The following is a 25,814-nucleotide window of genomic DNA, read 5'->3' on the forward strand; positions in this document are numbered from 1 at the left end:
TCCTGAATCCCTAAACTTCAAAGCAGACTTTAAAAGCGCAAATAATCATTTGAATATCTATGCCATCAGAATGTTTTTAGAGATCTAGGTTCATCCGATGTATTCTGAGCGATAGGAAATTATTCATGAGGCTCGGGCTGCAAGAATGTATGCACTATGACGACCTCGGCCGTTCCACAGTTTAGCTATACGTATCCGTCACTAGTGTCTTTGTCTTCCAAGGTTCAAACCAATACAACTATCCCGCTGTGCAACGTGCTGGAGGCATGTATGACTTGGGTTTCTGACAGCTCCTGCAAAGTTATTTGGGCTTCCCAAGTGTCTTCATTGAAGCTCGACAACTGCCTCGAGCGATGACGTAAGAAACAAAGATTAACTACAGGCCAAGAAGAATAAGTATGCAGTGAACATGCAGTGAACATGCAGCTTATATAACTTATATCCGGGCAGTGCATCAAGAATATTACTATCCAACTTCCAGAGGAACTTAATCACCATAATCAGTCATCTCCAGAGAAGACTGTTTACAATATAGCCTTGTACTCCTCGAAAAGAGTAGGCGCGGCGCGGCGCGGTCTTACTGACTGAACACCATGACGACGGTAAGAACAGGCTTGTACTCAGGTGCTATTTATATTGATGTAATATTGTGGAAATTATACCCGGTGCCTACTCGATTTCACTGCTCCGTAGACTTTCCTGGAATGTGAACGTGAGTAAGGGGGGATAGCCGTGTAGGTTGTATGGGAATTTACTGCTGCTCGCGATCTTGTCTTCTGCACAAGAGTGGCACATAATTTGTACCCAGAATTCAGAGACTTCCTGCGACACGAAGACCTATACCAACTGTTGGTATGACTACAGGAGGTATGTTGGAATGCACAAGTAGGACACATAATTAGACATCGATAGTGCAAGCTTGCATTGCAGGTCTGTTCATATGCGCACTAAATACCAGCCCTAATGCACAAAAGCAACAGACGAGCACGACATGAAAAGCTTAGGGTTCACGATAAAAGTAGTCAGAATCAACACCGAGTCACACGTCATCTCTATTCTATCAAATTCCGAGGTTCAAGTTTCTAGCTATCCTTTTCAGCTTCTAGCAACATAGTCAATCGTCTCTCAACCCCCTCAAGGGTTTTGGAAACAACTTCACTCTGGAGCACACCCTCTTCATAACTGACATTGATAGTACACTGGCCATTCTTAATACTTGCCATTGCGAGATAAAACATCGGTCCCACCTGTGACTTTTGTGCCGACACAGAAAACTCAATGCCTTTCATCTGCCAAGGCCCAGAGGATTGACTTTCTGATTCGACCAAGCTTGACACACAAAATGTCTTCCCAACAGCAACATCCAAAACATTATATATACCCGCTGCGATGGCCTCGTCATCTTCACCAATAGCTTTCAAGCCCAAAGCATTTGACACTGGGAGTGGTGTCTGATGGGTGAATAGCGCAGAGTCAAGGCTAGCTTTAGCCTTTTGACTTAGCTGCCATATGAGCGCAATTTGTCTTTCATTTGCTGTCGATGTAGCTCCGGCTTTACGGTAGTTGCCCAGCCAATGATTGCATTGGTGACTGGACACATAGTTTCCCATGGTGTTGGAATACTCGGCTGGCAAAAAACGCCGTAGGTCAACTGCAAAATATGATAGACCTATTTTTGCGCTTGGGTAAAGTTCGGATGCCAGCGTGACGTGAATGAGTGTTTCGACGAGAGTGGTGATTGACGTGCCATGTTTCTTGCAGGCTTTAAGGATTGCTGCGAGCTGTGATGAATTGAGAGACATCCTTTCAAGCTTGGTGACCGGCCGCTCCGCGAGAGGCACAGGGTGTTCTTTGGAGGGCAAACGAACTTCATATGTGATGTCGTTGAAGAAGGTATAATTCTTCCGTAGGAAGACTTTGATCAGAAGGGAGGAGAGGTAACTCAGTAGAGCTACCCATATGCTGAATTTCATACCGAGAAGCTTGAGAAGGGCTAGCAAGTCGGGCTTCAAATCCTTTTTTGCGACATCATAATCAATTGATATATGTTCCTCTGGCCCATTCTCCCATTGCTGCCTGGTCACTTTATTAAGTGCGGCGAGCAAGCTGCGGTGAAATATCATCCCTGACCTACCGTCACAGATTGAATGGTGAGAGATGAATAATATCGTCGAACCATTGACCACAACCCTCCACAGCGGTTTGGTCTCATCCTTAGTATTGAACCGAATGTCATGTTCTTCCTGCAGCAATCGAATGAATTCCTCCTTCTCAGCGACATGGTCCATAAAACGGACGCAGTCTTCGAGACAAATATGTCTCAAGTGTGCCTGCCAAGTCCTAGTCCTTCCCATCTTCTTTGTTGATGGTTGATCTATCAGAATCGTTGCCAAGGCGGGGTGCTCCGAAAGTACTAGGCGAAGGGCTTTGTATAAAAGGCCTGGAGTTAGAGGCATGTTCTCTGCTCGCTTATATGTCGCACAGATAATGGTGTTCGAGAAGACACCGAGATCATGATGTACTTTGAACAGGCTCTCGAATACACCTTGTGTTGATATCAGTGTTTGTTGGAGTCGAAAATAAAAGATGATACTGACCAGCGGGGCGTATGAGCTCAAAACTTTGAGCAGCTTGTCCAGAATCCACTCCGTCTTTGGCGCCAGCATTCATTGTAGGCTGTTCCATGATTACTACTGTGTCTTTTATCTCAAAAGATCGAGGTGATTTTGAATCCCAGCTGCCTAAGAGAAGGTTTATTCGGCCCCCATGTCACGTGCACGGTACTCATTTTAAGTACACATCAATAGTACCGTCCTTACCCAAGACGATAATACTATTCTCAACCACCGCTGCCCTGTCGCTGCAGATGGCAGATGATGGCAGATGATAGAGAGAGTACCTCACAGTCAGTGTCTCTCAACTATCGAGAGCCCGAGGGAAAAAAGAAACGGTTTGCGGCGCGGAACTAATTGTGCGAGCTTTTGGCGGTAGGAAGCCATCTGAGATTGTATGGTCAGAACATCCACATATTCACATCTACAAAGACCATCGAATTGAATAGTTCCACTATTCATACGTGACAAACTAGATTGAAGCTGAATCTATGTATACGTAGATATATGACTCCAGCATTTCTTGCCATTACGTCTCCCCATTTTCAGCTCGCGTATTCTTCCCTAATATTCTTGATGTAGGTAGATAATCAGCCAGCCTCGAACGGATAGACACGCCTCGCCCGCGAACTTTTGCCTTGTCTTGTACCTCTTTCCAGTGAGCTTGATAAGAGAGAGGTGGCTGTGACTTGTGACTCAGGGTTATATAAACCACCTGCGCCATCAATGCCCCTTTGGTATTGTCTTTCTCTTTCAAATCTCCCTCTTTTTCATTTATGCCTCTCAATCTACCAATTGCAAAGTCCTGTCTCGGGTCAAACCTAACATTGTAATAATATTCACGCTGGCTCAATTACCAGAAGACTGGTGTGGTACCTCTTCCGACATGTCTACGGAGCCACCTAGCTTGAAGGAGATCCTTCTCCAGTCGACTGCCCAGGAGCTGGGAACCGAAGCCTTGGAAACAGTGGCGGAACCCAAAATAGTGAGACCTGCCATCCATACCGTTGAAGACTTGCCCAGCGCCCCTGTTTGCCTGTTTGCATCACCCAGGATTCGACGCCACAGAATCTTGCGAACCATCATGCCATCATGATCGGGAGGGGGAGCAGCATCCCGCGGTGGACACCTGGATCCGTCATCAGATGGTCTGCATGGCGGATGGGATACGAGTCGCAGGAGGATGCCGACTTTGCGGCACTGCACCTGAGCATAGCCGCCAATATCTGGAACGAGGCAGAAGTAGGCGTACGCTTCGAGTTCGTGCCGCTGGCCAAGGACGCCAATTTCGTCGTCTGCCACGGCGGATACAAAGGTGATGTCCTGGCCAGCGCCTACTTCCCTAACCAAAAAGACCTGAACTTTGTCTATGTCTATACTCGGGGCCTGGCGCCTGATTGGAAGGACAGTCTCTGGTCGGTGTTCGTCCATGAGCTTGGCCACGTTCTGGGCTTGCGCCACGAGTTCGCGATGGATCCGCGTCGACTGGAGCGCCACAAGGCGGTGCAGTTTGGCGAGGCCAACCCGCTCTCCGTTATGAATTATCGCCGTGAACCGCCCAAGCTTCAGCCCTCGGATATTGCCGCCACTAGGGCATTCTATCAAATGCCTACCGGGACTATGCTTGAGTCCACTCCGGTTGTGGATTTTGTACCTCAATGAATAGCGGTGAAGCCGCTACTGGTTTCCTTATTGCAGTTATTGTTGAATGTAGTTAGTCGATGGCTAATATATTTGGTCTGAAGCTGACGTGGAACAATTTGCTTGCTAGTATTTGTATCCTCCGCATACAAGAATTCCTTAGAGATACCTATAACTTTCGCATGACGAAATGAAAAGTTGATTAAATCTCAGTGGGGTTAATATAAATCAATAGCCCCAAGTAGAGCAGAAAGAGCCAGAACTACCGACGAGCACAAGTCAGAGTAACTTGGCGACGAATTGCGCAGGATCGAGGCTTGACACCACGCCCAATTTAACTAGCGTCCCCGCTTTGGCTCTTACAGCAATCTGGACCGAGATTTCAGCTGGTAATCAATAGAGGATGGTCATTGTCTCTCGCACATATAACATTCACACAATAATGATGACATATCCACCACCATCACACCTGCTCTCATATTCGAGCCAGTTCTCATTCTTGTTGTCTTCAAGATTGGTCCAGGCATGCATTCCCATTGCTCCAGAGATGGCGTGCAGAGTGCCAGCCCGTTTGAATTGGCCTTGCTTCTTCCCAGTAGGTTCAAGCAAAAGACACGACATACTCCATTCTGGCGGCTGATGAACATCAAGGTATAACGGAAGACAGTGAAGTTTATATGTTGAGGGTGTGCCGTCGAATCGGATCCAAAGGAGTTCTTTATCATGCGACCAAATACCACCAAACAGAACATGCCAAGAACCGTCAGGTTCGGACTCAATTTGGATTGTAGCGAGAAGCCCAGAAAGCTTCAGAAAGCCTCCTGTGACGGACCCAAAGGGGTCGCCTGTAGCGGTCTCAACTTCACAATTAAGTATATCAATCAATGGCTCTATATATTGGGATTGTTTATCGAAGACCATTGGCAAAGAGACTCGGCCATCCACACTAGCCCAAGACCATGAAGGTGCACGATAGGGGGTAGGTCTTGTCCATCCTCCCCCTTTAATTGAAGAGCTAAACCAGAACAAATCAGTAATGAGAGATGTTCTCCATAATCCAGCACAGTACTTGTCACCGAGAGAACGCTCCACAATCCTCGAAATTCCGGAGAGACCTATGAGTTTGTCTGTCCCATACGTCAATCGTGCTGTCGTATAGAGTTCCACGATTGCTTTCCACAGCTTCTTCAGCCTATCAGTTCCCTGATTTACCGTATTCCGTATCAGCATGTCAGGATTGCTTCTGGAGCCAAAAATTAAGTCCCATAAGACATCTCTGGTCAACCACTGCTCGTGAATGTTTGGCGGTAAACCTCTTGGATATGTTTCACACGCGTTCAACTCATAGCATTCCCAGAAAAGCTGTGTTCCTGTTAAGTGAATGATCCTTGGCGCCAATAAAAGCTCCTGAACAACCCATGCTCGTTTCATCAAAGGCAAACATTTGAGAGTGGCATCCACGAAGTCATTGTGATAAAGATTGAATTCGCAATTTTCATAATTGTCCCAGGCGGATTTTATGATGCATGGCTGAATCAATGACAAGTCCCTTTCTGGGAAGCAGTGAGCATCATGTCCTGCTGCAGCACTTGCAACGATGTTGATTGTCGCGTTCGAATAAACTTGGCTCATAAGTAACGCCTCTCGTTGCCAGTCATCCCTGGAGTCTTGAAATATGCACAAGGAATCTATCCAGAGGAAACCAAATCCTAGTGCACGAGCTGTATATACAGCGTCCTGATACACCTGGTCCATCTCTGAGATCAGAACTCCTTCACGTAGAAATTTCAGCGAGGTTGAATTTAATATCGATAAGTCAGAGAGCTTTGAGGTCCCCCAACAATGACTCAGAGTCGCGTATTGAACCGCAGCTCCTTCTCTTTGGGAACGAAGGGACAATTGAATTTTTTGGGAGCTTGGTTGCCCAATCTGGAGAAGGCGCGTGGGGGTGTAGCCAGATACTGAAGATGACCGGCATTTGGCATGCGTATTTAAGCATCTAGACAACCATTTCAACGCGCCTGACATACTAGGAGCCCATGTACTTGGATTATACGTCACGTCGGTGTCAATGTGGCTGCTAGCATCTAAGGAAGAAGCGTGAATATTGGTTTCTAATAGCGGCAGCATGGTTTTACTTCTTACCATAAATGCTTTGCAAACAGAAGGTAATAGACAACCCCCTGGTCAGTACCGTTCTTGTTCACAGTGAAGCCAAGCTCCATGATAGACTTTCCTGCGACAGATGCAGGACGAATAGTATATCTTGAAATTGGGTCGAGGCGTCGCTTTTTAGACCCTACAGGCAATTCAGACTGTTGTGGATAATCAGATACCGCATTCCACAGAACCCGGCATATCTGGCATTTACGAGAAGCTGCATGTTCAAGGTCATGGACATGGAGATGGTGTGTATAATCCCTCTGGTCAAAATGACCGTTGAATATTTCGCGACAAGATGTGCACAGCATTTTCAGGACGCCGTTGATTATGGAAAAGCCCTGGGCCTGTTCTTGCTGATATCAAGATAATCGTAGGAAACTGGTGAAAACGAATCAAGATTGGTGGCCGTGATGACTGACTTGAGATGCGTGTGGTGATAGTTATAAGAGATTGCTTCCGATCTGTGTCCTCAAACAATTAGCCGCCTAAATGGTCTAAGCCACACGACTGAAAGTGCATTGGCTCGGCTTTTCATGCGCATTCCGCGGATGAGTTTCTCTTTTGACCAATCAGCCAACGGCGTCATCTGGGCACCGGTGTTGGCGGTTCTCATCATCCAATCAATTTCCATGATGACATCTGTTCGAGATAGTCTAGTGCCAGTGGAGTGATCTAGGGCGCTAATCACATAGCATAGGTGAAAATGGGTTCCTGGCAAGAGTTCAAAATTAACCATAGGATTATTTGGAAGTTTCAGTATATCTGAAACTGAAACTCGGTGGTAAAGGTAGGAGAAGAGTTTTAAAGCTCCTGAGACAACGCCGATTCTCTCTGAGTGTATTGGTAAAAGTACCAAGATAGCTCAATCACCCCATCTCTCAAGCCTAAGAGGTGGGCGCGTGTTTGTTAAAGGGGTTTATTCTAATCAGCCTTGTTATGATGCTCGCTCGCCATCCCCTCATTTCTCATTCCCAGAAGCCTACCATAATGTTCATACCTCGGTGGAGTTTTATATGTGTGTCACGAACATGTAAATTAAGTAGATAAGGCGTTACAGAACGACGTACATATGGCGGATGCTAAACTAAAAACGACGAAATAACCAGATATCGTCATTCAAAGGTCCGCATTTAGTATCCAAATAGCATACCCAGCTTATATACCTGTCTGGCTTTCGAAAGTAGTATTAATGGCATCAAACATAAAATGGAAAAAAGGCAAACAAGCAAGTCCAAATGTTATAAACATATATGTACAGAAAGGTATATCCTCTCTATCGCCGACTACTTCTCACCAAGATTACTGTGGTAGCATGTTGCCGTCAAACCAATTCAAGTTCCAACCCTGATCTAGTCCCAGGTCGACATTGGTGGTGTTCGGAAAGATATACTGTCCAATATCATCAAACAGTGCACTGAAGGCATTACCCTCTAAGCCCGCAATAGCGTTGTTTGAGACATCATCGTTTGTAGGAAGCGACTGGTTCGAGTCACACCCTGCAGCATCGGCAACCGGGGTATGATCATTGATGTTGGTGTTTGCCACAGTCGGTACACCATCCTGATCAGACGAAGGCGGAGTATAAAGCTGACCGGGAGTCCTCTGAGAGGACGAGATGCTAAGATCTGGAGTAGGCGCTGCAGGAAACTGTCCCTTCTTCCTCATACCAGCAAACTTGGCACCGGCACCCACAGTAATTGTCCCAAAGTAAGGCACGGTAATCTTGCAATGAGCCGCTATATCCCAGTCACCCTTTTCACTTTCTAATCGACAGTTATACATCTCACCAAGTATATTAGCTGACTCGGCAGCAACGGATCCCCCACTTTCGGAGGCGGCTTGACGGAGAATCCCGACGAGTTCTCCGATCAGAGCCCAGTCTCGTTCATCTTCGTCTTTGCTGTGATCTGGCTGCTCTTCAGAATAGCCATATAAGTGAACTATCAGCAGCATACCCATGGTAAAAGCCATGAAATCGATGATCTTGCACAGATAGGAACGAGCATTTGATCGAAGGATTTTGTATAAGACCTGTGCCTCCCGAGCAGATTGAATGGCCATTTTATGGCAGTATCTGAACCTTGGATCATGAGGATATTTCAACATAAAAGGCAAATGGAGAAGAGCCCGCACAACCTTGGGCATAAACTGAAGCGGAACCCGTTCCAAGTACTGCTCTCTACTTTCGTTCGAGCCACGCTCTGAACCGAAGTATGTATTCGGCATGGAATTGTAAGCATCCACGAGTTCTTGATCGAGCTTCAAGGTAGTCTCAAGACACATTTCGGTGGGATTTTGATTGCGATCGATCATGTGGCCTGTTATAACACCAAGTCGGAGCATGTATTGTTCAGCAGCAGACTCCGCAGACTTCAAACGTCGCTCCACTTGTGGTAAGAAGAATGTATCGGAAATGACATATGGAAGACCAAGTATGAGACTGATGGATCGATCTGACGTAGCCAAGGAACACCAAATTTTGAGTCGCCTCTCAAACAAAGTGTCTGATGGCTGGGGACTTCGGGTTGACAAATGCATTCCCGCCAGGTGAGCCAATTCAATAGCTCGACGATTGATTAGCCATGCTTTGCGTAGTCGGCCTTCATTCATGTGAAATTTGGACAGCAGCAAGTGACATTCTATCCCCGGAAGGGTTGCCGAGAAATCATCATCACGAATAACCAGCCTATCAACCGCTTCACAGCATCGAGAGGCGAATTCTTGTGGATTCATCGAATTTTGCAGCGTGTTAAAGTCAAAATGAGGAGGAGACTGAAGCATGCTGACAGAGAGACACACTAGCGCTTTCGCTAGATCAGCTGGTGCAACCAGGGTCTCTGGGACATCATATCTTGCAGCGAAGACCTTGTGCAGCGCCGGAATATCCTCTTCCCACATGCACCATAAGTGGGAAGCTTGAGATAAGATTCTTTGAATGTCCCGGTCGCAAGGAAACATTGAAATGAGCTCGAGTCTGACTGCTCGGGCCTTAGCTGACGTATCTTTCACGCCCATAAACTGATCGTTGCTGGATGGGTCGTCGCGGCGACTGACAAGGTAGTTGTCAAATAGCTGCAACACAGGTGCATTTTCAATCTTTTCACTTGACGGGCCTAGTCTATCAGGTTCCGTAGATACAGGCGTCAAGTTCCCCGGTGAAGTTTGACCTATAATGATCGTTAGCAACATGTCAGTTTCCAAGAAGATCCATGCCAGTCGGCAAGAGTGCTTGACCTAATCTCACATTTTGAAATAGAAGCATTAGTCTGATCCAATTTTTTTGCCAAGTCTTGTACTACAGTCTCCAAATATGCGACTCGCTCCCGGAGGCTATATCGCTCCGACGGGCCAGAGCCAGGACCAGCGCTTGGGTCGTCCGAGACATGTTCCTGATCAAAACATTTCGAGCCTCTTAAACGACATTCGTTACAGATCTCGCAGCGATCAGAATCGTATGTGCAGCGAATCTTTCGACGTCGGCCTGTCTTTCAACTCAGCAAGTTCACAAGGCGAAGAGGCGATCGCCGTCACATACATTCCATGCAGCTTCTGGTGCCCTTCCGCATCCTTTTGCGGGGTGGGCCGTGGGCATCGGTCAAAGAGTCATTCATGCTATCAATCATGTGCACTATCTCGCGAAGGAATGGAGTTGGCTGAAAGGAGAAGCTGGTTCAAAGATAAGCAATGGCGTGATGTCAGTTCCCCATAGAGCACTGCGATGCCCGTGCCCGGCAGTAATGAATGGATAGAATAGAATAGATATCAGGCTCTGCGAGAAAGTCGTGTCCTTCTGAGCAGTGTCAGATTAGAAAGGAAAGAACAAGTTGAAAGTAAGCGGCTTCGTGGTGCCATACTATGGAAGGCTTGGGCGATTCATTGTGGGTCAGAGTGCGTGGTGATATGATATCCACATCTGCCAGACAACCGTGACATCTTGGATATAAGACCTGGAGCATGCTTGTAAGTCTTTTTCTTGAATCATGCTTGAGGATTCTTGTAGCAAAGAGGTTACTTACAGCTGATATTTACAGTCCAGTCTAAGCAGCTCTAGCTTGGAGAAAGAGAAAGCGCCATGCATTATCTATCCTTTGGCTATTTGCTTACCAGCATGAAGATACCGGTAACCTACCGCAACGGCGTTGTCTGGGGGTGGCAATAATTATAAGTGACAGACAGCTGAGTTTAGTAAGGAGACTACAGAAGTCATATCAGGAATGTCCCGCTAATTGATAAAGTGCAGCTAGTTGCATGGCTGCGGGAAGCATATTGTGAAGGTATAGTGCTTAGGTCCACGCACATCATGAGCTATATTCACGACCCGGACCAAATTGGTCCGAAAATTCTGACTTTCGTCCGTGACTTTCGGCCGAACCATGGGACCAGGTCCATGGCGCAGATAGAAGAATAACGACCATTATGGCAGCTCTATTGTACCCAAGTGTTTAAGATGTTATTTTACATGAATATGGGGATTATTAAAGAGAATTGATTTGATCTTAAATTTTAATACATTTCCACACAATGAGGGGAGAAGGTACATGAATGAGATGTCAAGCGAAAACTCCGGCTTCCTCCCGGATCCCTTGTGCTGATCGATGATTCCCACGCTGTGAATATAAAGTGGCAGACAAACAGTAAAAGAAAAGGGGTGTCATAATACAAAACTGGACCGCAACAGCAGTCCGGTCATAGGCTCACATCGAAGGGAACCATTTACTCCTCAAGAACACGGGTGATCAGACCAGTGGCAACGGTACGGCCACCCTCACGGATGTTGAAGCGCTGACCGGCCTCGGCAGCGACGGGGCGGTGGGTGGCAAGAACCATCTCGACGTTGTCACCGGGCTGGACACGGCCGGACTGGTCCTCACCGGGGAAGGTGAGGTCACCGGGCTCATCAGCAGTGCGGAGGTAGACCTGGGGGCGGTAGTTGCTGCCGAAACCAGTGCGGCGACCACCCTCAGCCTCAGTCAAAACGTACATGGAGACCAGGAACTTCTGGGCAGCCTTAGTGGAGCCGGGAGCGGCAACAACCATACCACGGCGGATGTCCTCACGCTTAATACCACGGAGAAGCAGACCGGAGTTGTCACCAGCGCGGGACTCGTCACAGGTCTTCTTGAAGGTCTCAATGTCGGTGACCTTGGTCTTGATGGGAGCCTCGCTACCACCAACAATCTCGACCTCAGTATCCTTCTTCAGGAGACCGCGCTCGACACGGCCAGAGACGACAGTACCACGGCCGGGGATGGAGAACACCTCCTCAACGGACATAAGGAAAGGCTTGTCCATGTCACGAGCAGGGGTGGGGATCCAAGTGTCGACAGCCTCCATAAGCTTGTCGATTTGCTCAGCACCGATCTCGGGGCGGCGGTCCTCGAGGGCGCAAAGGGCGGAACCGAAGATGATAGGGGTTTCCTCACCCTCGAATCCGTAGGTGGTGAGGAGCTCACGCATCTCAAGCTCGACAAGCTCAAGCATCTCGGGGTCCTCGACAACGTCGACCTTGTTCACGAAAACGACAATCTTCTGGACACCGACCTGGCGGGCAAGCAGCAAGTGCTCACGGGTCTGGGGCCTAGTTGTCAAAAAAAAAAATGTCAGCGCAAATCCTTTACTGCGCCGGTATCAAAAGGAAACCATTCGATCCTTACATCTGACCATCAGAGGCAGCAACGACAACAATAGCACCGTCCATGTTGGCGGCACCAGTAATCATGTTCTTAATGTAATCGGCGTGACCGGGGCAGTCAACGTGGGCGTAGTGGCGGTCGTTGGTCTGGAATTCAATGTGGGCAGACGAGATGGTAATACCACGCTTGCGCTCCTCAGGGGCCTTATCGATGGAAGCGTAATCCGAGAAGTCGGCCAGACCCTTAGCAGCCTGGCACTTGGTGATGGCAGCAGTCAAACTGGTCTATGGATATCAGGTTAGACGCGCGCGAACATCTGGGATAGCATTTCAATCATCTCACCTTGCCGTGATCAACGTGACCAATAGTACCAATGTTCACATGGGGCTTGGTGCGCTCGAAAGCAGTGGCCAGGCCACGAGCAGCCATCTTGTTGTTGGCAAAGACATGGTGGATGGGGTTGACGGCGCTGGGGCGGAGGATGGAAGCCCGGCTGGAGCGCGCCAGGATGTTGAAGGAACGAGAGAGACCCGACATCTTGCAATTGGGAAGCAAAAACGATAGAACACGGTAGCAAGAAGAGCAATCGATGAGAGGAAACGGGGAGAATCAACACCCAATTTTTCTGGGCCCAGAGGCTTAGTCATGCTTCCACCAATCAGAAGCTACGAATTGCGGAGGTTCACGGCTGTCATCAATTGGTACGATAAAGCAGGCGGTACGGAGTAGATATTGACAGGATTAGCTGACCCTGGAACATGGCGTGTTCCAGGCTATGGGCATCTAAGTACTTTGTCCCAAGTTCAGCAGCCCTTGGACTATGAATTGCCAAATGCCTAGGTAGTGAGGGGATGAAGCTATGTATAACCCCGAAGTAAGCCCCCCAGGTATAGGAGTAGAAGGATTAAGGGTAATTGGCTTCCAAGTTCCAGAATGATGAAATTTCTAAACCAATCCATTGAGGTGCCAACACCTGCAGAAATATACATAATATACATATACCACAAAGTCCACAGTGATGCAAAATGCAAGTTATTTCTATCCAGTTCAATTGTCACCCTTCTTCACAGTGAGCAGAACGCGCTTGCCTGGTTCTCCCTCCATTGGTTTGACTTGTGTGCCTCCTGCCTCTCGTGTGGTGTCCAGCACAGTCTGCATGACATGCTTGATCTCATCGACCGTTGGGGGTCGCTTGTGCTTCTTCCGAGTCAAGATGACCTCGACCTTTCGACCTTTCTCCAAAAATGCAGCCAACTGCTTCAAGCGGTGTTCAAGATCGTGAGCATCGATGGCCCAGTTCAGTTCAATTTGCTTGACGGCTTTTACGGCTGCCTTGGCTGCCTTTTCCTTCGCTTTCTCGGCATTGCGATACTCCAATTTGTTCATAACTTTGCATACCGGTGGCTTCTTGAAAGCACCCGGAGACACTTGGATCAGAAAGTATTTTTTGCGGTCGAATGATTCAAGAACATCGGCAAGATGCTCGGGTGGATCGAGATCTCCCTCAGAATTGACTACCTGCACCAGCTGAGAGCGAATCTCTTCGTCTTTGATGGGCCCCTTAACAGGGGCTCGAGGTTTATTGAGGGCGAGGCAGCGGGAGTGTTGGAAGTTTCTGATTTGTAAACCATTCTGAAGGACAAATGGCTGTAGGAAGCTGACTCTGGAGCTCTGGAGAGGTGTAAAGAAGGTTTGGCGCAAAGCCTGCGCGGTGGATATAAGACCACGCGTATGATTCATGGTGAATTCGACAGGGAAGGAAGGGAACGTAGGATTTCGAGCGATCGATCACGATAATGAGGAAATCTTGGTGGTTTGTAGGGATCAAAGTGGTTTAAGCGGCTCCAAGCCAAGACAATGGCTCGCGTGTCAAATGAGGAGAAGAGTATGGAGTTGACCGGATCGAGTAATTCCACGCCACAGCATGCGCCACAACCCTGAAACCCTGGATCTCCTTTCTCTTGTTCTCCTGTTTTTCTTCCCCGACTTTCACCATATTTACTTCCCCAGTTTCCTTTCTGGGCTGTTTGATGTTCCTGGAGGCTCAATGATTTCTTGCGTCTAGTTTCGCCTTTTTCAATCTTTGTCATTCTTTTCTCTTTCCCGGTGGCAACAGCGCCTGCCTTTTTTGCTTATCGCCTCCACGATTGCTCGCATGTCGACTGGAGTCGACGATCAACCAGCCCCTAATCAACCTCTAGATCAGAGCACATCTGTCCGTCAGCGCTCTTTCTCCCGGAGCAACGGTTCTTTCTTCGCGTCAGCTGTCGAGTCCGGTCGAGTATTTGATAAACAAACCGCCACCATGGCACAGACCCAAAGAACGCGCTACGTAAAGACTGGCGCCATCATCGCGTTTGTGTTTATGGTCCTTTTGTGGCTGTCCCCGTCCCGTTCAACTGTTTCTAGCTACACCCAAGGTGAGTTTCACCCCGCTGTTTCAAGCGAACAAGGAGACTGATCATCCTTTTTATAGAACAAACCCCTGCGACCTCCGGTTCCGGAAAGTGCACCAAACCTTTCGATTCTTCCAAGCCCCTGATTCAGTATGCACTCATGATTGACGCCGGTAGCACTGGCTCCCGAATCCACGTCTATCGATTCAACAACTGTGGCTCTACTCCGGAATTGGAGAACGAGGTCTTCGAGCAGACTGCTAAGAAGGAGGGCGCCGGCTCTGGTCTCAGCTCCTACAAGGAAGATGCCGAGGGTGCTGCTCTCAGCTTAGATCCTCTTATGGAGGTTGCTATGCAGAACGTCCCCGCGGAGTACCGGTCTTGCACTCCGGTTGCGGTCAAGGCCACCGCCGGTCTGCGTCTATTGGGCCCCGAGTTGAGTGGCAACATTCTGGATGCTGTGCGCCACCGTCTGGAAACTGCCTACCCCTTCCCCGTTGTATCCAAAGAGAAGGGTGGTGTGGAGATCATGGACGGCAAGGATGAGGGTGTCTACGCCTGGATTACCACTAACTACCTCCTCGGCAAGATTGGTGGCCCCGATCAGACCCCCACCGCTGCCGTCTTCGACTTGGGTGGTGGTTCCACTCAGATCGTTTTCCAGCCCACCTTTGAGCAGAGCAAGGCTGGCGGTATGCCCGAGCATATGGCTGCTGGTGACCACAAATACGAGCTCAACTTCGGTGGTCGCCAGTTCGAACTCTACCAGCACTCTCACCTTGGCTACGGTCTGATGTCGGCTCGTGAGGCCATGCACAAAGTTGTTTTGGAGGCTATGTTGGCCAACAGCCCGAAGGACCTGTCCTGGCTGAAGCGCCCCATCTCCAACCCTTGTATCGGTCCTGATATGGAGCGGGAGGTTACCGTCAAGTTCGCCGAGCCCCACCCCCTTAGCCCCTCCGTCACTGTGAACATGGTGGGTCCCAAGGACTCGACTGCTGCTCCTCAGTGCCGTGCTATTGCCGAAAAGACCTTGAAGAAGGATAACGACTGCAAGCTGGCCCCTTGCTCGTTCAACGGTGTTCACCAGCCGTCTCTCGAGAAGACCTTCTCTCGCGAGGATGTCTACATTTTCTCCTACTTCTACGACCGCACTGCCCCTCTTGGTATGCCTTCCTCCTTCACTCTGGGTGAGCTCCACGACCTCACCTCTACCGTCTGTGGTGGTGAGGACAGCTGGGGTGTCTTTGAGAGCGTCGAAGGCGCGATGGCAGAGCTCCGTGATCGTCCGGAGTGGTGCCTGGACCTGAACTTCATGCTTGGTCTTCTCCACACCGGTTACGAGATGCCCTTGTCTCGCGAGGTCAAGATTGCCAAGAAGATCAAGGACAACGAGCTGGGCTGGTGCCTTGGCGCTAGCTTGCCTCTTCTCAGCCAGGAATCTGGCTGGACATGCCGCATCAAGGAGGTCTCATAAGCCTTGATACGACGCCATGTTCAACTTTAATCAAATTTTAATCATATGGCTCTGCCATAGTGTGATGGGATCATGCATATAAATAGACACTTGACATGCTTGTTTTTGTTTTTATTTTCTTTTTCTTCTCTTCACGGGTGTCTTTATAGACTTTCTTGGTTGGGTTCACAGGATATTGGCGATGCTATTGCATAAAATGTACGAAACTATATTATGCCTATTTGACTTTTTGTCCTTGAATTGTGTTCATTGTAGTTGTATACTTGAAGAGATTCCTGACAAAGAACTGGACAATGCATGTTCTACTGACCAAGCTCCTCAATAGATGGCTTATCAGCATCTAAATCCTTCCCCCCCATCAATTTCTCTAAAATATCATCATCAAAGCCAGCCTTAGCCTTCTTATCAAACTCCATCCCACCCATAGCCTCATCCTCAGCCCCATCACCGCTAGCATCCCCATTGTCACGCTTTTCCTCCAAAACTCCTAGTCCAAGATTCTAAACAGGTCAAGTCAGCAACCATCCAACAGAACAAACTCCTGACCAGTACATGGGGAATACATACCATCTCAATGTAATCCTTATTCTCATCCTCATCATCCATAACAACGTCCTTTCCGGCAGCAATATCCTTCTCCAACTCTTCATTCGCACTCTTCATCTGCGGCAGAAACGCAGACAACCGCGCCAGCAATTCTGAGTTCCCCTGAATCCTATGTATTTGCGGCTTGGGACGACCAGAGATATTAGGTATTGATGATGTGTTCGCAGGTGTAGCCTTGGGTTCGTGGTGAATGGACTCGTTCTCATCTTCTGAGTCTTCGCTGTCGCTTTCTGAGGATGAGGAGCCGGAGGAGGAAGTTGGGTCTGAGTCTTCGTTCTCAGGGACCGGCGCTGAGGGCCGCATTGGAAGAGTTGTTTTGCGATTTGTTGAACCCATTTTGAGGTGTGGTTATCGAGGGTGTGTTTGAAGTTGCGTTCGTTGAAGGTGGAATGAAATATGCGCTGCGCTGAGATGATGTGGTTGGCTGCCGCGTGGGGCTATAGTGTGTTGTAGAGAAATATTGAGGGCGCTAATATATCAGAGTGATAATGCTTGTAATTATTAACAATTTGTCGACTTCAAGGCACGACTGAGGCCTTTTGCGAGTGGATCAATGTGGTTGAAGAAAGTTTAGTCGCAGTCGATTTCAACTTTTTGGGTGGAGTGGATCCCCGATAACGATAAGGAAAAAGGCTAAATCTATAGATCGAGAACCAGACTAAAATCTTAATCGCTTTTGCATTTCTGCTAGTCGTACATGCATACTATTATTACATTGGAATACTAAGATTCTCCTATATCCCTCGTAGCTATCCTCGGCTTCGTCTGCGAGAACGGCTTCGTCGACGAGAACGACTTCGACGTCGGCTTGGGCTTCTTCGTCGACTACGACTCCGCCGACGAGTATTTCGGTCATCCGTGTCTTTAATCGGCTCTGCTGCAGGTTTGATCTCTCTTTCTTTGCCAGTCTCTCGCTCAGAGCCAGGAACGTAGCGATCAATTTCGCCAAGTCGCGGTCTTTGTTCGCGATCCGGGGAGCGGGCTCGACGACGGGGTGATTTGCTTCGGTTGCTAGTCGACGGCACATAACGGTCGATATCAAGTGAAGGTGAGGCTTTTCTGGTAGGAGAGGCCCGTCTGGCGGGAGAAGGGCGTCGAGTGCGTGACGCACGTCGGGATCGTGACCTTCGTCGCGCGCCGGCAGACCGAGAACGAGAGCGTGGTTCTCGGGGAACACGTTGACGAGATCGAGATCGAGAACGTGAACGTCGGCGTGAAGGAGACCTGCGGCGGGGGCGGTAATCATCACGGTCACGATCACGGTCTCGGCTTCTGTCGCGACGGCGGTCAGGGTCTCGGTCTCGGGATTTAGAACGTGGTCGAGGTCTGTCTCTATCACGATCTCGTTCCCTAGCTACTGATCGACTACGAGTGCGAAGGCTTGGTCGATAGCTTCGATCATCGCGGGAATCACGGAAATCACGGAAGCCACGTCGTTCATCACGTGATCTCACTGAAGCATCCCTAGACCGATCACGACGACGGTCAGGGCTATACCTAGATCCGCGTCGGCGAGAGCGGCTTCGGCTCCGGTCTCGGGTGTGGTGTCGAGTCCGATCTCTTCGGTCGGATATGGAATCGCGGGGCCTGGAGTCGCGCGATGCGCTAGTCGTCCTGGTCAAGGCATTGCCCAACTTTGAGTCGCCATTTTTATTGTCTGGTTTCAGTCCGCTCTCGAGGGCCTCGGCCTTTTCAAAGTCAAAATCTGGCTTTTGGCGCGCCTTAGCTGCAAGCTCCTCTCCCTCTTTCAGCAGCAGCTTCAAAGCAGCTTCCTCGAGTGACTCCTCATCTACAGGGCCAGCTGGTGCAGGAGTTGCATCTTTCGATACGGCAGACTTCTCTCGTTTTGTATCCCCGGTGCGTGACACACCACGATCAGAGCGATAGGCTGGCGACCAATCGTTAAATCGATCGTAGTCGCGATACCGGTCCCGATCCTCTCGTCTCCGCCGTTCGCGTCTCTCCTCTCGCTCCCGGTCATCAATAGCCCTTTGCTCTTCGCGCTCACGCTCACGCTCGGCTCGCCGTTGGTCATCGATCTCCTTCCTCCTCGCCAATTCTTCTTCTTCCTTCTTCCGTTCCAATTCACGTTTTTTGCGGCGCTCCTCGTCCCTGATGCGTTTTTGCTCGTCGTCGATTTCTTTTTGCTTGCGCATTTCCTCGCGCCAGACCTTTTCCCGTTCCTCTCGCTTGGCTCGCACATGGGCTTCGTAGTCTGCATCCGTTTTGTTCCCAGCCTCCTCTTCTTTCGTCGCTGCTTCGTCGCCAATTTCTTGTCGACGAATCTCGCGCACGGAATCAAGTATGGACTGCAAATGGTTGGATGCTAGCGTGTCGATGGATAATTCGGCGTTCTTGTAGACATCGCTTCGGTCGACGGCCCCCTCGATCAGAGTTGCAGCTTTTCCTCTCTCGCGTGAAAGGAGGGCTGGCTCGCGCTCGATTTCTGACTCGGCCAATGCAAACAACTCGTCGGTGAACTTGGTTTTCGACTCCTGTAGGGATGTGTTAGATATCAATCAAAAAAATAGAACAAAGCGATCACAGGCGATATGAAATGGTGGTGATTTCAACATACTCCATCATTAAAGTCGGCCCAGATTTTCTTGCGAATGCTGTCGAATCCACCCTTCTTCTTGAACGAAAGCAGGAGTTTATCGATGCTCGCATGCTGCGCCGAAGATAAAGGCAGATCATCTGCTTTGAATTTCTTTGATTTGAGACTCTCAATATCGAGCGCTGGCCTTTTGGCGCCCAGCTGCACGTCTTCCATGGCCTCCGGATCGGCCATTGTTGGACAGAGCAACGGGCAATAGAATTAATGACCAAAGTTTCGAAGTTCGGAAGTCGCGCGTAAGGGTGATAAGCGATAACAGATGGGGGTTGTAAGAAGCGGAGAAACGGTTGTTCCGTGCTTGGATACTGCGGGTGTCTGATTTGCTTCCAACCACACTCCTGCCGGCCCAGTACGACTCCAAGCCCCCGAATTCAACTCCAACCCCGGGCGACATTACACTGCGAGCGCGCAGAGTCTACCTCTTCCATACCTGTTGGAACTACTCGCCTGTCTTTTACATTCCCCTATCCGCCCCCAGCCGGTCGCGATCATGGTCCACAAAGTCCTCTTCTGGAGCGGCTTCGGTACGTGACGATATCCTCCTCAATTGGTCTCTACATATCGGAACTAGCCCAATTGCCTAGTTATTGTGATATCAGGCCTCTGAATAGAATATTGAAGCTAATTTATGCTATTCAGGCATTGCCGTCCGCCTTTGGCAACTCGGAATCGAAATGCGTCCCATCCTCGCCCGGGAATCCCTCTGGGTCTACCCTCTCTTCGCCGGTGTCGGTGGAAGCTTCGGCTACTGGCTCCAGGGTGTTGAGAACCGACAGCTCAAGATGCTTGCACAGCGCCGCGAGGCTATTTTGGAGAAGCGCCGACGACGGGACCAGCGTGAAGGCCTGACCAAGGTCGAGGAGGGTGCTATTCTTTCTACCGCATCATAAAAGAGTCCAAATGTGTCTATGGGTGGTAGAGATTGAGCATCGCGACGTGTATTCCCTTTTATTTTATCTTCTTGTTTCTTTTGTTGCATGTACCAAAATTCCACGGTTTGATATCGACATCCTATCTGGGAAGTCTTCGCGCGGGCATTGTATCCGACAGCGATGTGTGCTATTGAATATGAAGAAGGCTTTTCGTCAACTAGATTATTTCCTTTTACCTAGGTTTTTTACCCAAGTAGTTTATCATTTCAATTTACCCCACCTCGAATCTACATCAGAAACGTACTTTTTTAATGGTGCAATACAGGTTTCAAGTCTATGACGAAGAGAAAGATCTATACAAATAATACAATCAATGCTTGAATTGGTAGTGTACAAGAAGAGTATATCCAAGTATGTCCGCACATTTACTTTAGCATGCACCATCTAGTAGAATTCAAGTCCGCTCAATAGTGAACTGAAGGGAGACCTCCCATTTCTGTCCTCCAGTACCATAGCCCCCGCCAAGCCGATTTCGAATCAGGCTGGATATCTTCTCTCGCAGACGAGAGATGTTATCCTCACTGCCCGAGACACGTAGCTTGACGTTGGCCATGCATAGGCCATAATGAACCTGCCAGAACCGTGCGTCGTCAACACCAAATACCGAAGGCTCTGCTTCAATATCCTTGATAACCTCGGCGACACCTGGGCCCGAGTACGACATCAGAAGCATTGAGCCCAATGTCTTTACTAATCGAACTCCGAGGAAGCACATTGAGAGGGCGATGGTACCCGACAGGAGCTTATCTAGCCAGTTGTAAATCTGGATCGACACCAATGGGAGCACAAGGAGGAGAACAGAGCATGAGAGAGTCAAAAAGTGAGTTGGGTTACTCAGGACAGAAGGAAGAGAGTCGATATATGCAAAACGCATGGCTTTTCCAATCCGCGCATGGTTCTTCAAGCCAATTGCAGAGACAAGGGTTGAAGTAATAGCCAGAACGGCAGTCACGTCAACGCTGCCTAAAGGAACGCGATCGTGGGGGTGCGGATGGTGAGGCTCATGGCCCGACTTCTCTAAGAAATGCTGCAGATTGTGGGATATCAAGTCGAGACCCATGAAGAGAAGCAGGACACACATGGCGAACCCAGCGAGAACTTCCGCCCGCTCCAGGCCAAACGGGTGGCGGATACTGGATCTTTTCCAGACTTCGAAATTGCCCAGAACATCCACAGCAACACATAGAAGAGCTCCCAAGGAGTCAAACAAAATCAAATGAGACAACGCAGTCATCGCCAGCGATCCATGCGCCGTCCATAGTGTATATGCAGCCACGAACATATGGCACACGCTCCACCAAAACCGTGTTTTCTGCTCCTTGGACATGCTGGCACGGCATTCACTGAGGGTTGGAATAGGAAGTGAATTGGGGAGAGCCAAGGGCGCGCGAGGGGGTGGCTCAAGGAATATTTGATGCGAAATACTACTGTGCTTATATTTGTGACCACGACGTTGTCCGATGTTCTGACAGAAAACATTCATCAGCAATGATTCGCAAGTCCTTCACAATCAATGCTTACCGATTTCACCACTGGGCTCTTTGCCATCACTGTGGTATTGAAATTGAAGGGGCCCGCTGGGGTAGAGTCGGTCGAGCCATTTTGCTCAGATTTCGATTCTGCAGGCCCGGGGCTCAAATTGAACGACCCCTTTGTAGGGCTTAGATGGTCTCGACTGCCTGACTCTAACGAGAAGCTTTGGGAGAAACTTTCCCGCAGTGGCGACAAGGCGTCGCGATCAACAGTAACTCTAGGATTTGTAAATGCATTGTAGGATGAATCGTCCGCCGGCGGAGTAGGAGTGCGTGGAGGAATAGGGAGAGGCATGTTGGAAGCCATCATGATGGCTTTCCGTAAACGCGTTTCCACCGTGAAGTGTGGTTGCGGGGGGAGCTGAATCTGGAATAGGAGATCGATCTCCTATCATCCTTAGCTAACGGGGTTAAGATTAGAGATTCACACCCGATTTCCAAGGTGTCGATGCTAGCGGAAGGGGCGGGGACGAGGCCTTGTCGTGTACATCATCCACTCTTCATACTCTTCATGTTACCACTTCATCCTCGTCATTCATTATTCTTCGAGGGCTGGAAGTTTGATTTTTTCTTGATCCTACTTTAAGAAGCGCGCATCCCCGTGCTTACCTCCCCGCTCTCCCCGCGATGCTTATCGTGCCGTTCTGAAGTGGAGAGAGACGTCCGACTCGGACACCCCGTGGCGTCAATGGATAACCGCGGCTCCTTTTTCTTTCTTATGTTGATATTCTACCTCCTGCTTAGTTCACAGTCGCGTCCACCTTTGATCGATGAGAACCGCCAGCGTCAGCGTGAGCTCGCTCGCTCGGAACATGCACTCAAGCTCCTGAACGAATCGAAGTATGGGGACTTTAATCCGCCAGAAGATCGATGGCTCCCCTTTCCAGGAGTGCGGAAGAACGACAGCTATGCATGGGATTTGTTTTCGCACGTTCAAGGCCGTGCGCGAAATCAGCTCAAGTCCGTTCTCACCAATGCCGGCCTCGAACCACCAAAAGGTTTAGACGATCCGACTGGGGCTTCTCCGTTTAATCTGACCGACTTATCCCTACCGGTGTATCGCAATGCGACGGGGAAATTACGAGGTGACTGGGTCCGTCGGACTGGAGATCCCCAGCGCCAGGTGCCTCTCAATACAACGGCCATTGCCCGCGAACACGAATACTTTACCCACGAATTCAGCTCAAATATCACGGGTACCGGAGGCACACTATACTTTAACTTGGAAGAGGGGGGCGGAGAGGAGCTCCGACTTGGTGAGGGGCTTGTACGCGAGATTCGATCGAGCGTGACTGTTGAGAGCGATGACTTCTGGGGCAGCACCTGGTACCTCTCATTGTTCGGAATGCACTTTCCAGAAACTGGAGAGATCATATTGACTACTTCGAGTGAGAAGTTCGGTGGCATTTTTTCCTTGCCGCACTTTGCATTATCTGCCGATACTTACGAATTATCCCAACGGCTTCTACTCAAGTCACTCATAGACAGCATGTCCAATAAGCCGAATCGACCCCCTACGCTGTTTCCATGGGCTTCTTTGGCAGGCAATGAGCAAATGGAATTCCCAGCACCCAAATGTGAACATATCATCTTCCTGCAACAACATCCAGTCGTGATCGATGGTGTTCTTGCCGACCGCTTGACCCTAGAAAAGATCGAGGCGGAGCTCAGGTACCCCATAGGTGCACCTATCCCAGATCCTCCTTTGATGACCATGTCCGCCGTCATCTTCTCTCCGGACTGCGGTTACGTGCTTGAAACGAAAGGTACTCCGGAGTTCCCACCAACAGACACGCTCTACCTCTCTGGTCCCAAGCATGAAGAGTACAGTAAATACGCAGCTCGCCTTATATTCGTGGTTTCTGGAGCCTTTGTTGCACAGATCACTTTGCTTCTGCGCCAAATCAAAGAGGCTTCAACCCCTTCGACTCGAAGTCGGGTCAGTTTCTATACAATCGCATTGATGGCGCTTGGTGACGCTTTCGTCCTCACTTTCATTGTCTTGGAACTCTACGAGGCTGTGTCATTTTTGGTCTTAGCAACTGCTTCCTTTTTGGCATTCCTGTCTGTCAGTTACATTGGAATGAAATTTATGATGGAGATCTGGGCTGTACAGGAGCCAGAACGACGCGAAGAACAGCCGGCTAATCCACCGGCCCCCGCTACACGCCCGGGGACTTTACCTTTACCTGCAACTGCACCTCGGGACTCCGGTGCAACTCCCATCATCCTCACGCCTGACCAAGATCCTCCCGAGAATGAAACGGATACCCCGCCTGCCAACCGTACCGCTGCGCCAACCGCTGGACAAATGCGCAGTGACGTAGGCGCCATGTATGCGCGTTTCTATCTCGCTCTTTTTGGTATGCTCATACTTTCAATTTGGGCGTTCCTTTTGCCTCGGCGCTTAGGGTCCATTTATGCGCGTCTGTTGTCAGGTGTTTATCTTTCTTTCTGGATCCCACAGATACACCGCAATGTCATGCGCAACTGTCGCAAAGCACTGCGGTGGGATTTTGTGATTGGTCAGAGCATTCTTCGATTGTTCCCCTTCCTGTACTTCCTTACAGCGCGGGGCAACGTACTATTCATTCGACCCGACTGGACGACCGCATTCATTATGGCGGGGTGGATGTGGGTTCAAGCTTGGATGCTGGCGAGTCAAGACATCTTGGGTCCCCGTTTCTTCGTACCACGTGGGTGGGCTCCCCCGGCCTACGATTACCACCCAACCTTGCGGGATACTGCCGGGCCTGATGATGATCTGGAAGCCGGTGGCACGTTATCTATTGCATCTCTTCGGGCCGATAAACAGGATTTGGTCAGCGACTCCAAAGATGACGACAAACAGCGACCGAAGGATCGCAAGAAAGTGGTGTTTGACTGTGCAATTTGCATGCAGGATATTGAGGTTCCTGTTCTTCCTGCACTTGCTTCTGCTGGCGGAAGTAGTGTTTCTGAGGGGGCTTCAAGCATCTTGAGTCGCCGCAATTACATGGTGACACCGTGTCGACATATTTTCCATACGGCCTGCTTGGAAAGTTGGATGAGACTTCGTCTTCAATGCCCTATTTGTCGTGATACTATCCCTCCTGTATAGATTTTGTTTGGTTCTATGGATATCCGGCCTGTACATATACTTAGATTGACTTAATGTGAAAATTCCGATTATGATTATGCGCAAGGTCTTGATTCAATTCAAACTTTAAATTTCGTAGTTACATACTTAACCGGATTCAGCACATACTTCTTTCATTGATTGAGCCAAAGCCGTGGAGGGCCCGACTAGTTCTAAACGCCATTGTTGAAAAAAAAGACAACTCGTCTTCGTTGGAACACATAAATAATATAAAATCACACTTGAAATAGAATCGAGAGGGATTCTTCGTAGCAATCCGCCCCGCACATCTAATTCCACCACTTAACTCTATGACCTCATAATCTAGTGGTCACCCTCAAGAGTCTCGAGGTAGGCCTCCTCGCTCAGGAGAGTCTCGATCTCAGCAGCATCGCTAATCTCAATCTCAGCAATCCACCCATCCTGCTCAGGGCTGGAGTTGATGGTCTTGGCGTTGTCCTCCAGAACGGCGTTACCCTGGATGACCTTGCCGGCGACAGGGGAGAGGACATCGGAAGCCGACTTGACGGACTCGACAGCACCGACGGGCTCACCGGCGGAGACCTCGAGGTCGGCCTCTGGGAGCTCAACGAAGACGACGTCACCGAGGGAGTTGGCGGCGTACTTGGTGATACCGATCTTGGCTGTAAACGGAGCGGATCAGTATATTGTTCGCAACGTCTCCAAACTATCGAAGTAATGACAGATGACAACAAAGTAGATACTCACCAGTGTTGGTGCCGTCAACGAGCTCAATCCACTCGTGCGACTCGGTGTACTTCTTCACCTGAGCTGCAGATGCCAATGCATGGCTACGTCAGCGATATGTTTCCATAAGAAGCTTGGTCTAGCTCCGGTAAGGTCTAAGGAAGACCAATTCCATTGTAAAAAGCCCTTCGTGACTCAATGACCAGCTTAGGAGAGCGGATTTACTCACCAAGAGGGCTCTGCGAGAAGCTCCGAGTTCCCCGCGGGAAGCGGAAAGCAGGTGTAGCACGGCAGCTAGAAGCCAGAGGCTTCTGGGCAAGGGCCCGGGAGGTAAGGGGACGGAAAGCGCGAGCAACGGAGGCCATTTTAGAAGTTGTGG

The 25,814-nt window shown here is 49.4% G+C and overlaps 13 protein-coding genes across 13 annotated transcripts; 4 read left to right on the forward strand and 9 right to left on the reverse strand.

Annotated features, from left to right (window-relative positions):
* Positions 1–1,082: 1,082 nt before the first annotated feature.
* Positions 1,083–2,670, reverse strand: N7503_004082 (uncharacterized protein; the record flags this gene model as incomplete). The annotated part of the gene is made up of 2 exons (XM_057063629.1): positions 1,083–2,545; positions 2,598–2,670. 2 exons carry the CDS (start codon positions 2,668–2,670, stop codon positions 1,083–1,085), a joined length of 1,536 nt encoding a protein of 511 aa, XP_056924544.1.
* An 828-nt stretch (positions 2,671–3,498) lies between these two features.
* On the forward strand, positions 3,499–4,274 carry N7503_004083 (uncharacterized protein; the record flags this gene model as incomplete). Its single annotated transcript, XM_057063630.1, has 2 exons — positions 3,499–3,597; positions 3,666–4,274. 2 exons carry the CDS (start codon positions 3,499–3,501, stop codon positions 4,272–4,274), a joined length of 708 nt encoding a protein of 235 aa, XP_056924545.1.
* A 411-nt stretch (positions 4,275–4,685) lies between these two features.
* Positions 4,686–5,174, reverse strand: N7503_004084 (heterokaryon incompatibility protein-domain-containing protein; the record flags this gene model as incomplete). The annotated part of the gene is made up of 1 exon (XM_057063631.1): positions 4,686–5,174. One exon carries the CDS (start codon positions 5,172–5,174, stop codon positions 4,686–4,688), a length of 489 nt encoding a protein of 162 aa, XP_056924546.1.
* Positions 5,175–7,715: 2,541 nt separating this feature from the next.
* On the reverse strand, positions 7,716–10,027 carry N7503_004085 (uncharacterized protein; the record flags this gene model as incomplete). The annotated part of the gene is made up of 3 exons (XM_057063632.1): positions 7,716–9,583; positions 9,661–9,897; positions 9,952–10,027. 3 exons carry the CDS (start codon positions 10,025–10,027, stop codon positions 7,716–7,718), a joined length of 2,181 nt encoding a protein of 726 aa, XP_056924547.1.
* Positions 10,028–10,885: 858 nt separating this feature from the next.
* N7503_004086 (translation elongation factor Tu) lies at positions 10,886–12,628 on the reverse strand. The gene is made up of 3 exons (XM_057063633.1): positions 12,392–12,628; positions 12,071–12,333; positions 10,886–11,994 (listed from the first exon to the last, which is right to left on the reverse strand). Exons 1-3 carry the CDS (start codon positions 12,584–12,586, stop codon positions 11,130–11,132), a joined length of 1,323 nt encoding a protein of 440 aa, XP_056924548.1. The 5' UTR covers positions 12,587–12,628; the 3' UTR covers positions 10,886–11,129.
* A 468-nt stretch (positions 12,629–13,096) lies between these two features.
* N7503_004087 (putative translation initiation factor IF3) lies at positions 13,097–13,789 on the reverse strand (the record flags this gene model as incomplete). The annotated part of the gene is made up of 1 exon (XM_057063634.1): positions 13,097–13,789. The coding sequence occupies one exon, from the start codon at positions 13,787–13,789 to the stop codon at positions 13,097–13,099; it is 693 nt and encodes a 230-aa protein (XP_056924549.1).
* Positions 13,790–14,204: 415 nt separating this feature from the next.
* Positions 14,205–15,922, forward strand: N7503_004088 (guanosine diphosphatase; the record flags this gene model as incomplete). The annotated part of the gene is made up of 2 exons (XM_057063635.1): positions 14,205–14,469; positions 14,526–15,922. 2 exons carry the CDS (start codon positions 14,205–14,207, stop codon positions 15,920–15,922), a joined length of 1,662 nt encoding a protein of 553 aa, XP_056924550.1.
* Positions 15,923–16,224: 302 nt separating this feature from the next.
* Positions 16,225–16,864, reverse strand: N7503_004089 (NOPCHAP1/New4 family protein; the record flags this gene model as incomplete). The annotated part of the gene is made up of 2 exons (XM_057063636.1): positions 16,225–16,422; positions 16,490–16,864. 2 exons carry the CDS (start codon positions 16,862–16,864, stop codon positions 16,225–16,227), a joined length of 573 nt encoding a protein of 190 aa, XP_056924551.1.
* Positions 16,865–17,252: 388 nt separating this feature from the next.
* N7503_004090 (BOD1/SHG1 domain-containing protein) lies at positions 17,253–19,319 on the reverse strand (the record flags this gene model as incomplete). The annotated part of the gene is made up of 3 exons (XM_057063637.1): positions 17,253–17,752; positions 17,790–19,023; positions 19,107–19,319. Coding segments are annotated over 3 exons (1,947 nt in total), but the record flags the coding sequence as incomplete, so codon positions are not given.
* A 173-nt stretch (positions 19,320–19,492) lies between these two features.
* On the forward strand, positions 19,493–20,293 carry N7503_004091 (putative NADH-ubiquinone oxidoreductase 14 kDa subunit). Its single transcript, XM_057063638.1, has 2 exons — positions 19,493–19,669; positions 19,785–20,293. Exons 1-2 carry the CDS (start codon positions 19,636–19,638, stop codon positions 20,033–20,035), a joined length of 285 nt encoding a protein of 94 aa, XP_056924553.1. The 5' UTR covers positions 19,493–19,635; the 3' UTR covers positions 20,036–20,293.
* Positions 20,294–20,471: 178 nt separating this feature from the next.
* Positions 20,472–21,919, reverse strand: N7503_004092 (cation efflux family protein family; the record flags this gene model as incomplete). The annotated part of the gene is made up of 2 exons (XM_057063639.1): positions 20,472–21,542; positions 21,599–21,919. The coding sequence occupies 2 exons, from the start codon at positions 21,917–21,919 to the stop codon at positions 20,472–20,474; spliced, it is 1,392 nt and encodes a 463-aa protein (XP_056924554.1).
* A 378-nt stretch (positions 21,920–22,297) lies between these two features.
* On the forward strand, positions 22,298–24,709 carry dscA (ubiquitin-protein ligase dscA; the record flags this gene model as incomplete). The annotated part of the gene is made up of 1 exon (XM_057063640.1): positions 22,298–24,709. One exon carries the CDS (start codon positions 22,298–22,300, stop codon positions 24,707–24,709), a length of 2,412 nt encoding a protein of 803 aa, XP_056924555.1.
* A 342-nt stretch (positions 24,710–25,051) lies between these two features.
* Positions 25,052–25,800, reverse strand: N7503_004094 (glycine decarboxylase subunit H; the record flags this gene model as incomplete). Its single annotated transcript, XM_057063641.1, has 3 exons — positions 25,052–25,371; positions 25,457–25,519; positions 25,665–25,800. 3 exons carry the CDS (start codon positions 25,798–25,800, stop codon positions 25,052–25,054), a joined length of 519 nt encoding a protein of 172 aa, XP_056924556.1.
* Positions 25,801–25,814: the final 14 nt, after the last annotated feature.

Source organism: Penicillium pulvis (genome assembly GCF_028828015.1).
Source record: "Penicillium pulvis strain IBT 33274 chromosome Unknown contig_1_segment0_segment0, whole genome shotgun sequence".
Lineage (NCBI taxonomy): Eukaryota > Fungi > Ascomycota > Eurotiomycetes > Eurotiales > Aspergillaceae > Penicillium > Penicillium pulvis.

Excerpts from the sequence above, each read along its gene's own strand:
- N7503_004086 (XM_057063633.1), bottom strand. The coding sequence starts at position 12,586 with ATGTCGGGTCTCTCTCGTTCCTTCAACATCCTGGCGCGCTCCAGCCGG. Across the intron at positions 12,334-12,391 it reads GTCACGTTGATCACGGCAAG|ACCAGTTTGACTGCTGCCAT; the intron begins GTGAGATGATTG and ends TGATATCCATAG. Across the intron at positions 11,995-12,070 it reads GCTGCCTCTGATGGTCAGAT|GCCCCAGACCCGTGAGCACT; the intron begins GTAAGGATCGAA and ends TTTGACAACTAG.
- N7503_004091 (XM_057063638.1), top strand. The coding sequence starts at position 19,636 with ATGGTCCACAAAGTCCTCTTCTGGAGCGGCTTCG. Across the intron at positions 19,670-19,784 it reads CCTCTTCTGGAGCGGCTTCG|GCATTGCCGTCCGCCTTTGG; the intron begins GTACGTGACGAT and ends TATGCTATTCAG.